General features: G+C 29.2%; 1 protein-coding gene across 2 annotated transcripts; it reads right to left on the reverse strand.

The window, feature by feature from the left end:
* Positions 1 to 305: 305 nt before the first annotated feature.
* On the reverse strand, positions 306 to 10304 carry LOC129954217 (tropomyosin-2). Of its 2 annotated transcripts, none has more exons than XM_056067973.1 (5): positions 10153 to 10304; positions 4251 to 4673; positions 3962 to 4181; positions 3716 to 3893; positions 306 to 587 (listed from the first exon to the last, which is right to left on the reverse strand). In XM_056067973.1, exons 2-5 carry the CDS (start codon positions 4622 to 4624, stop codon positions 505 to 507), a joined length of 855 nt encoding a protein of 284 aa, XP_055923948.1. In that variant the 5' UTR covers positions 4625 to 4673; positions 10153 to 10304; the 3' UTR covers positions 306 to 504. The 2 variants fall into 2 exon arrangements, with proteins under 2 accessions (XP_055923948.1, XP_055923949.1); XM_056067974.1 differs by lacking the exon at positions 306 to 587 and adding an exon at positions 3193 to 3407.
* Positions 10305 to 11890: the final 1586 nt, after the last annotated feature.

Here is an 11890-nt window from a genome sequence, read left to right on the forward strand (position 1 = left end):
TAATATTATTATAATGATTTTACTTTTTAAGTTATAAATAAAATAAAAAATGATTTATTTATTATATGTTTTTAATAAAGAGAGAGAGAGAGAGAATGAGAGAATACATTGCACATTAATGATTTGTTTGCTGATGTTAAAACAAATGGTGTAAATGGCATATATCCATCTTTTTCTTTTAGTTCCAATTTCTTCTGTTTTCTCATAATATTGTGTTAAAAGTGTATCAAGAAAGAGAGAAATGTATTCACCATTTTTGTTTTCGTTTGTTGTATAGATTTTTTAACAAATATAAACAATCATAATAATATTTTTATTTTATTATTTAAATAAATAAAAAACAGATATTATTATCATAAATAAAGGAAACATTGTTGTGATTTGTGTATGTGTATTTTGTTTTGGTTTTTTTTCATTGTTTTTGTTTGTGTAATTCACAACATTTTGATTTTAAATTTATGTTTAATAGTTTTGGATAATTTTCTTAAAAATGGATTAAAATTTTTAATAACCAGCCAATTCGGCGAATGTGGAGTCCATTTCGTCGGCAAGAGACTTGTATCTGTCTTTGTTGATGCCCAATTCGTCTGTATAAATGAATTAAATAGAAGAAAAGAAATTAAAAAAATATATTAAAATCGATTTGTAAACAAAAAATATTTATAAATTTTATGTGGCAATTTGTTATATATACAAACATATTGTTTGATGAAAATTAAATACGAGTTCGAATGGAAATGGAGATATGTATAAGAAGTGCAATAAATGTACGTTTCTCTGAAGTCCATTGAATTTATACGTCAGTTTAATCCATCTGTCAAACATCAAAAATCCAAATGTATTTTTTTGACTAGAAAACCAGACTGAATTTTAGAATTCTTAAGAAATCAAATCATAAAAATGCAGTTCTCACATTTTTGACAGATAAAGTGAGAAATTGTTTTTATATTTTTGAAAAAAACTGACATTTCTGAGATCTTGATTGGAAAGTTAAGAAGACAGTAGTTTGACAATCATCTCAGATAAGATGCAGTCTTGTGTGAATTAGAGATTTCATTAACTGAATTTCCATATATTGGGAGTGGGATTTTAACTTTAAAAAGATGGTTATCGTCTTTCCCCAATGACTTCAATTAATTGAGACTTTAGACTCTGGATTCAGTTGAGGTTGAAAATTAATTTACCATATAGTCTGACTTTATCGGTTTTATGACATTTACAACTCAATTAAGTTGAAACTGTTTGACATTTGCAGTTGAAAATTATGTATTTGAGATTTTGAGATTTCACTATCCATCTCTTTTTCGCAACCGGAATATTGCGCGTCTTCGTCTGAAATCCACTCGTTGGTAACTGTTTCTATAATTTTTTTTTATCTTTTTCACTTAGCAAACTGGATGGAAGATTGATTTTTTCATAAAATGAGCGTTTATCCGGAGGCCACTTCGGCCCCAAAAGAGGAGGGTGATTATCACCATCCATCAGTCGCAAATTTAATTCTCACAGAAAAAAAAGAAACTTTGAATTAAAATCAATTAATGAAGCGCTGCCTGAAACACGTCCACACTCGTTCGCGTTACCAGAGAGAATCCTTTCTTTTTTCTTTTCAGTTGAAAATTGATTTACCATATAGTCTGACATTATCGTTTTTATGACGTTTACAACTCAACTAAGTTGAAATTATTTGACATTTGAATAGATTTTTAAGAAATGACTTCAGAAAACATATCATCATTTTACAAAACTACATATCTGGTGGTGAGGGATAAAAGACATATTTTTCATTTTGTTAGTAAATCGGTGCATTATTTATACAGAGAAAACATAAAACAATGGTGAATTTAAGAACATAGTTGCATATCTTCATATAGACCATAGACGGTAACAGTTTACATATTGTGTGATGGGTACAAAAAAGGATTGACACTTAATTTTGTGCGTGTGCTTGTTTTTTTTTTGTTGTTGTTTTATAAACAATTTCGAAGGATTCATTCATGTGTGAAGTAATACATTATATAGAAACAATGACATAAACACAAAAATAAAATAAAATTTTTAAAAGAAAAAATCACCTTTTATATTACAATGTTACGATTGTGATTTTTCAAGAGTGTTGGAGTATCAAAACAAAAAAACTGTCGTTTTTCAAAAATTATCAAAAACTTTCGATTGGCATCAATTATTTTGTTTTTTATCAACATATTGCCAACAAAAAAAAGAACGCGAAGATAATTCATCGTAATTAACATCACTTTGTTACCCACAGGCGTGATGATTTTTGTTTGTTTTTGGTTTTATATTACAAAATGTTGGTGTTTTTTTAAAGTTCATTATGTTTTTTTTTAAACTGTAATTTACAGTGTATCTTATTTGTTCAGGGAATATATTTAAAAAATGAGGATATTTTGTACAATATTATATTATATGCAGGTGACTTAAAGCAGCTTTGATTTTATGACAGAATAACAATTTTACAGTTTTGATATTGCGTATCTTATAAAAATATCAAACTTCAAGAAAACTTCTTAATCAAAATATCAATGTTAGTTTCTTTTTAAAAATACTTAACAATTTCAGTTTGACATTTAAAGTGTCAGTTTCTTTCTGAAGAGACTTAACATTTTCAGTTTGACATTTGAAACGTCAATTTCTTTTGGAAAAGACTTAACATTTTCAGGTTGACATTTGAAATGTCAGTTTCTTTTTAAAAAGATTCAACATTTTCAGTTTGACATTAGAAATGTAAGTTTCTTTCAAAAGAACTTACTCTTCCAGTTTGACATTTGAATACTAACCGAGAAAATACCTTCTGTCATAGAAAATTAAAATGGATAGCCTTAAGCTTGAAAACAAAATTTATACAAATAAAAAAAGAAGATAAATAAGGAATCACTGTCCATAAAGACGACACAATCTGGACGCATACAAAATTTTATGGAAACTGCGAAATACGGTGCGAGGAAAAAATTTGCATCAAATTTTCTGAACTACTCGTACAATATCAAATAGAAAAAAAATCTATTACAATAATCGCAATAATTATGCTGATTTCTTAATAAAACAAACAAATTACTGCTAATTTCATCCAAGAAATTCAACTTAATGTTTTGTTTTTGTTGCTAAGTAAGCAAACTGAATGCAGTGCATTTTGGACAGTTTTGATTTCAATTGGAAAAATAAAAACGAATTTCATAATGTAAATCGAGATATGCTTGGTAAAAATGGGTAAACAAAATATATCGTGTGTAGGTGTCATTGTAAATGTCTTGTAAATTGTTTTTGAAGTTCATTATTATAATAATTATTATTCTTTTGTTTGTTTTTTTAATATCCAGTAAGTTCAGCAAATGTTGAATCCAAATCGTCGCAGATCGCTTTGTACTTTTCTTTTTCGTGGAAGAGACGGTCTGCAAAAAGCATCATTAATATTAAAAGCACAGCATTTTTTATACAGTAAACTTAAAAATAGTGTTAATTTAAGATTAGAAATTTTTCTTTTTTTCATTTTTACAAAATGTATGTATTCATAAATATTTTTTTTTTCAAAAATTTTAGTATATTTTTTTATTTTTTTCTTTTTATATCTAAATGTTAGTTTAAGCGTAAATAAAGATTTTTTGAAAAAATATTTTTCAATACATGATCGAAATATAATTGTTTTTAAATGTAAAATATACTATACAATAAATTAATATTTTTAAACTATAAACATTACCTTCTAGCCTGTCGACTTCCTTTTGGAGCCTCTTAACTTGCTTCTCAGCATGTTCGGCACGTTGTTCGGCTTCCTTCAATTTAACAGTCAATGTTTTCATTTCGCGCTTGAATTCTTCAACACGTTGGTTAGCCTTCTCTTCGGATACTTCCAAAGATTTCAAGGAGTTACCAACAACCTATGAGGAAATTTTGTGTTTAATTATAATCGCTTTGTTTTTTAACTGTACTTTTAACAGTGTTCTACCTTCAATTCTTCTTCGAGTTCCATGATCTTTGACTCACCGGAACGGACACGATCTTCAGCAACTTCAAGTTCATCTTCAACAAAGGCCAACTTGCGGGAGACTTCATCGGATTTGGTATCGGCATCTTCAGCCAACATACGGGCTTCCTTCAATTGGTTGGTCAATTGATCCATACGTTCTTCATCTTGTTGGGAACGGTTCTCCAATACTTTGCACATACTTTAATAATATATGATAATATATTAAATTGAATTTAAGAATATTACGTGATTATATGTATAAACTTACCGGTTGTTCTCATCGGCAGCTTGGGTAGCTTCCAGCAATTTTTGTTGAGCACTGGTTGAGCGTTCTTCAGATTTTTCCAAATCCTCTTCAATTTGTTGCACCTTACGATTCAAAGTGGCAACTTCTGATTCAGTTGAGGTCAAGAGTTTTTCCTTTTCCTCCAATTCGCGGTTGGCCTTTTCCAAGGCATCCTTAGATGTTACCAAATCAACTTCAACCTGGACCAATTTCTTTTCCAAGTCACGAGTTTCCTCATTGAGTTTATCGACACGAGAATTAGCATCCTTAGCTTGGTTTTCGCAGGTATCGGCCTTGTCAATGGCGTTATCCTTTTCAAGCTTCATCGCTTGCATCTTCTTCTTGATGGCGTCCATGGTGAATGTGTTTTTTTATAACTTTGGAACAAAATGAATACGAAGAAAACTGAAATATATACAAATTGAGGAAAAAAATTAAATAAAATCCAATTGTTTTAAAATATTATTTTTTTTTATCAAGAACTTGTATAATATATTTACTAAAATTTTATCTAATTGGCGCCCAATTTGAGTGTTGTCATCATAATTAAACACCAACAATTTGCTTCTGTCAATATCAGTCTCTTTGGAAGAAAGTTTTTCAAAAAGAAGTTTCAAAATAATACTCTCTAAGTTGCGTGTTTTTGCCAGCACTACGTCATAAGATGCTGTCCAAAAAAGACTTCCAGCGCCATTGGGCAGGTTAAGGCGACATAAGGGACTTGAAAGTCAGGCAAGTTTCTAGTATCTGATAGACCAGCTGCCAAAAAATTACATTCTTATTAAGGCAACTTTAATGGAAAGTTGACTGGAAAGTTAGTCAAGAAAAATCTCCCTAACTATCAAATCAAGTCTACTTCTATCAAAATGACAGTTGATAATGTTTTTTCATTCAACTGAAAGCTGAACTTTATTACTCTCTGATTTATTGATTTTCTGCACAACTTTATTTAGTGCTCTGTAAAAGGGTTTCTTGTCAATTTGGAAAAGAAATAACTAATATTTCTTTACAATAAAAAATACAAATCGTGGTGGACTTGTAGCTTGCCTGAGGAGTGTTTTGACGACAATAATTTTGTTGGTATTTTTTGTACTTTAAACTTAAAGTAGAGGTTTGTGAAGTAAAATTCTGAATTTGAAATTCATGACGTTTGAAAAAATAATTAGTTGCCTTGGTCAAAATGTACGTTCAAAGAATGAAGTTGACTGCAAATGAAGTCCCTTATGTTGCCTGAACCTGCCCATTACTTGCAATTATTACAATGTGGCGCAAAATTTGTCACTATTAAGCGTTTTTATTTTTTAACACAGGGCAGAGCTCTGTCACTTTTTTTGGAGCTTGGAGCTTGGAGCGTGCTCTGAGCAATCTCTGATTTAAAAAAGATTGATTTTCAGAAACTACAAAAAGCAGTATTTCTGATTTAAGAGTGGAGTAATATTGACGAAGGTAATAGTGATTGCAGTAGTACCCGTAACGTAATGGTTAGGGCGTTTTACTGTCATGCAAGGGACCTTGGGTTAAATCAATGCCTGTGCTACTTTACTTTTTCACGGGTAGGTACTGCCTGATTGACTTTCAGAAACTACAAAAAAATCAGTATTTCTGATTTAAGAGTGGAGTAATATTGACCAAGGTAATAGTGATTGCAGTAGTACCCGTAGCGTAATGGTTAGTGCGTTGTACTGTCATGCAAGGGACCTTGGGTTAAATCCCTGCTTGTGCTACTTTACAGGAATTGACAAGTCCTCCAAGAGTAATTCTTGTCATGTTCGGATTCGGCAAATAAACTGTAGGTCCCTTCCATCTCTGACAACATTACTCGCACACAGGAATGGTTGAGAGTTGTTAGTCACTAGGTCCTGGTTCTGCATAGACTGTTGCTAATTTATTTATTTATTTTTAATAGTGAATGTTCCATTTTTGATAATGAAATTGGCTATCACCGAGCTTTCTGTCACTTTTAGATGATTGAACTCAATTGAATTCGATTGAACAATTTGCAATTAATTTTTAAAGTGGTTGCCAGTGTGGAATGTTGTAAGCTTTGTCATAATAAGAATTTTCTTTTTAAAGGAAAAAAAGGTAACTCCAAAATTCTTGCAGTAGTTTGTTTAAACGTCATGTGGCTCTATACATGTATCAAATTTTCTTCCATGTTGTCTTATTTGAATTGGTTAGTATAGAATATTAATTGTATTATATTTTATTATTATAATTCTGCCCGAAAACTGTAACAATGAGATACTAGTGAAAACTGTTGTTAATAAATATTTCTGAGAATACGAAGATACCTGACATTTAATTTAAACTGACCTAATATGCTCAGTCGAAAACTAGCATGAATATTTAAGAATTAATTATTTAAAAACTACAAGAATTAATCTCAATTTCGTCTTCGACTTCAAATCCAGAAGAAAAAATGTATATTGTTTTTTCAGGAGTAGAACTGTTAACAACCGAATTCTTCCATCTTCCATCAACTAGCAATAGAAAATGACTTGAATAGAGACTTTAAATTGACAGAACATTTTTGTATTTCACAGTTAGGCTATAAAAACCTAATATATCATTTCTAGTAATATCGGTAAAGTGGAAACACTATTGTTATTGAAAAAGTTGTAAGCGATAAAAAACTTCACAAGACAAAATGTCGCCTAGTGTGAAATAGAAAAACTAACATTTCAATCACAAAATAATAGATCCAGCAGGATATTTAAAGAATATAAATAGTAGATGGGCTGCTCTGGATAACGGGTCTATTGTTTGTCACACTTAATGGCACAGTTCAAATTTCTTATGAAATGCATTGTTCATCAAAAATGCATAGCTGAGAGTTTTTTGTTAAGATTAACTTTCGAAACAAAAAATGAATTACCTTATATTTACCACTACACGAATTGGTACTTATAATTCAGTACATTAGTGTTTGAGAAAAACATTAAAAAAAATGGCGTAACAATTTCGTAAAATGTTAAATCCATTTTTAGCAATTAACTATGCTTAAAAGTTGTTTTGTCTGATTTACCGCCTTACTATCTCTTTACAATTAGCTAAAGTAAAAATCTCGGAATGGCTACTTTAACTTTAGCAATTTGACATTTGACATTTGACATCTTTACGGTTATTCTTACGAGAACAGTGCATGGATTAGTCCAGTCGACAGTTGTGAATTCCAATTAATAGTTCCGTTTAAGAGTATTTGCTTTGTTTGTTTTCAAGAAATGTTTGGGTCCTCGTTTTTTAATAAAAGTTAATAAGCAATTTACTAAATATTTTGCAAATTGCTAACTGGTAAATTTTTAAACCCTTAACAATTTTTAAACCCTTATTTAATATGTTGAACTAGTATTAGGATACTTATGCGTTTGAGAAGTACTCATACTCTCTTCTGATGAAATACAAAATAAAGTATTTTATAAATTGACGTTCGATGAAAAGTACTGGCCAAGTACTTATAAATGCTTTAATAGCAGGCTTTTAAGAGAATGCAATCTTTTATGACTTCAATTTAAAGATTGCATTCATTGAATTCCCTTAACGGTTGGGACTTAATCCTGCAATCATTTGACCTTACAAAGATTGCAATAATATGTTATCCAATCATTTCACTGCGATCAATGTATTGCAATCATTTGAGACTTCATGCATTATTTGCATTCACTTGAAGTCTTTCCACTGACTTCAGGTCTTTGCATTCAATTGAAGTCTTTTCATTCATTTAAAGTGTTGGCTTTTTTCAGAGTATTTACATTCTTTTGAAGAACTCAAGTGAATGCAAGGACTCCAAAAGAATACAAATACTTTAGGCGAATGCAAAGACTTCAAGTGAATGCGAAAACTTCAAATGGATGAAAAGACTACAAAAGAATGCAAAAACTTTGAGTGAATGAAAAGACTTCAAGTGAATGAAAAGACTTCAAGTAAATGCAAAGACTTCAAGTGAATGCAAAGACTTAAAAAGAATGAAAAGACTTCAAAATATTGCAAAGACTTAAGGTAAGTACAAAGACATTTCTCAAAATGCAAAAACTTCAAGTGAATTCAAAGACTTCAAGTGAATGCATAAAGTCCCAAATGATTGGGGACAAAACTATTGCAGTCCTTTTAAGGTTGGTTATTGCAAAATTTGAAGTCCCAATCTTCAGTTGAAATTAATGAATGCAAATTCTTAGTTGAATTCAATAAATGAAACAAATTAAAATTTAAACTCTTAAAAATTTAAAAAAAAATGTCAAAATGTTTCTTCTAACTATTACCACCAACATACATTTTCGAAATAATGTCAACTTAAATTTTCTAAACTAAATACTTAAGTCCACACAAGAAGACTACTTTTATTTCAAATCTAAAACTATATATATTGAAATTATTATTAATAACAATAAAAAAATATGTATTTACAAGTATTCATTTTTGTTTTGTGTGTTAAAAATAACCAAGCTTGTTGCCAAATGAAATTGAATATGAAAGTTCAAATATGCCAACAAAAAAAAACTAAATTTTTAAACTTTGCAAATTCCTTTTCTTCATTTCTCTTCTTTTTTTTGTATGTATTTGTGTGTATAATAGAACAGCACTATAAAATGATGTCATTTTTGTGTCAGTGTATGTGTATTTTAGACACCTATTGCGATGAAGGTGTTTCTATCTGTGTTCTATATATTTTTTGTATTTCAAAATTTATTTTAAAACTCCTAATAAATTGCACCTACACAATATTCTAATTTTATCTCACACACTTCAATTTGAGATACGCCCAAGTCCCAAATCCCAAACCATCACCATTGCCGCCGTGGACATTAAAAATCAGTATTTTAAAAACTATGGCACTGTCATGAAGTGTTTCAAAACTCATTAAATTTAATCGACTTGAAATTGCAGATAATTACAATCTTCAAAAAAATGCATATGTACATAATTTTTTTTCATAATTTATATTTTATTTTTAGGCCTCTGAAATGATTTGTACGTTTTTGAAAAACTGACATTTTTCAAAATTTTATGTTTGTACATATGCGAATGTATGTGTGTGCATGTTTTAATCATTTAAAAATAGAACCGTTGTGCTTTTTATTTAGATTTAAGAATGTTGAAATATCCGCAAAAATACAAAACCAAAAATTTCAAACACACATGTTCTTTGCACATACACATTTAAAATTAGTGTGTGCTGAGGCAGGTAAGAAGTGAGTGTGTATGTGTGTATGATATGCGTGTAGTGGTATTTGATGTAGTGGTTTATATACGTGTGCGAAATGTTTATGAAATGTTTTCAGAGCTATTCGATTTCAATTGCCTTTTAAGAACGATTCAAACAAACCATGAAGTTTATTTTTTGTTTTTGAAAATATATACATAAATGTAGAAACGTATGTATATACAAATATATACATATGTATATAAATTTTCCAATACACAATTTAATACTTTTTTTTTGTAAATTGCATAACATTTAGATGTGAGGATTTTCATTTTGTATCCAGGACTTATTCGATTATTTTTGGGATTTTTTTGTATGCAATATTAGGTTATATCCGTTTTTCATCCTTTTTTTGACATTTAAACGTCATATCCTCGCTCTAAATACCACTTGTAACACGGACACACAATGCACTGGATTTTCACTTCACCTGGGTAAAAGTATGGATATAAATACTATCTATGTTTATTTATTTTTTGGATTTTCAAGGATACCAAATAAATATCCTGTTTTGGAAGAAAAAAATCACCCACTTTCACAAAAAAAGTTTAATATGTCAAAATTATTATTATTTTTTTTAAAAAAGATTGAAGTTGATATTAAATATTTTTGGAAAGAACAAAAAATTTATTTAAAAAAAATATCCTTTAAGGTATATTATAGAAGTGTATGTGAAAAACCAACCTTAGCGTTTTTGGAACACACTATACGCTAGCAAAAACCCGAGAACACTGATGTGGACCAACTTTTTTTATCCTATCAGCCCCACATTATTTCAAAACACAGTTTTGGTTGTGTTGAAAAATCTTCTGCCTCCACATACTATCTCACAAGCTAGCAAAAAAAACAAACAAAAATAAAATGAGTTCAATTCTCTCAAAAATTTCAAAATTAAAAATTTCCCTGTTTTTTCTTAAAAAAATCCCTCAAGAAGTGTTCGCGCATATTTTGTTCGGTTTATTTTTCTTTTAATGAAAATTTGGTTTTTGATTTTCTTCTTTTTTCACCATTTTACTGTTAGAGAGAGGATATTGTATGACTGTCTGCAGTGGAGAATATTTTGTGTATAATTGTATGTGGGCTTTTTTTAAAAATAGCCTAATTTCCCCTGATATGATGCTGATGTATGTTTTTGAAAGATTGGAAGAGTTTCCCAATTTTCCATCGAGGGTCATAGGAGATATTTTTTCAATTTTTTTCATCGTTTTTCGAATGCTTTTTGTTATGATCTTCAGTTTGAAATGAGATGACATGAATTATATTTTTTTGAAGAAAGAAAAAAAGAAATATTAAATGATTTTAACTAGTTTTGGATTTTAAACAAATCACTTTTCTAATGAGGACTTTGAAGGCGAAGTGTAGTATATTGATTTTGAACATGAACATAAAATAAAAACATTGAAGTTTTCAAATTCGGTCAGATATATAAAATACCATAGTCACTTCTATATATTTTTTCCTAATTGAAAACTTAATTAAGCTAAAAATATCCAGTGAAATAAGCAGTTGTATTTTTTGATTATTTTTGGAATTTATTTTTGCACAAAATAAAAATTGTTAATATGAATCGAATAATTTTGTGTGTTGCATGATGGGGATATTTTATTTCTTGGAATGGAATTTCTTTGTTTTATAAATTGTTTTTATTTTTTTTATTAATGTAATTCGATATTTTTTTTTCAAATAAGCTATTTTTACAAAAATTCTTATGATTGTGCAGTAGTTTTTTCTACGCCTACACTATAATTGTTTACTTTTTGAAATCTGTAGTCTGTACCTAATACATTTTGTTTTTGGATTAATGTTAGATGCGTTTTATTCTCGTTTTTCTTTTTTTTTGTTATAAACAATGCGTCCTGAAATTTAGACAGGTACATTTGTAGTTAGCAACACAACCGGAGATTTCATCTATCTAATTTTAGAAATTTTAAAGTAAATGCACACCTAAGGTTCAAAAATCGTACAAACGGATTTATTCAGAACAGCATCCGTTTGAATTTTTGCAAAAGATTAAAAAAAATACGACATTGACGTTTCGCGTCTAGAAATTGATTTGTTTATAAATAATATGTATGTGGTACATAGGAAGGTACAGATGCCTTGATTTTAACATTGAAATTGAAAAAAATGTTTGTATAGTCTAGAGCGGAAGCTGGAAATTCTTATTTCATTTAAATCGATAGTCTTAAGACAACAGACAAAAAATGTGTAGATTTTTAAGATTAGAATAGATTGGTTTTTATTTTGATAACGTTAATTACAATTCTTTAAGAAAAACCATGGCTTTACTGCCGTCGGCCTTGTTGACAAATCATAAAAAATATTACATAGCTCAATAACATATTTAAAAACTTTCATTTATAATTCTACTTCTATAGAGAAAGAGAAGAGCTAGCCTGCAGAATTGATATAATATTTAAAC

Source organism: Eupeodes corollae, chromosome 1, assembly GCF_945859685.1.
Source record: "Eupeodes corollae chromosome 1, idEupCoro1.1, whole genome shotgun sequence".
NCBI lineage: Eukaryota > Metazoa > Arthropoda > Insecta > Diptera > Syrphidae > Eupeodes > Eupeodes corollae.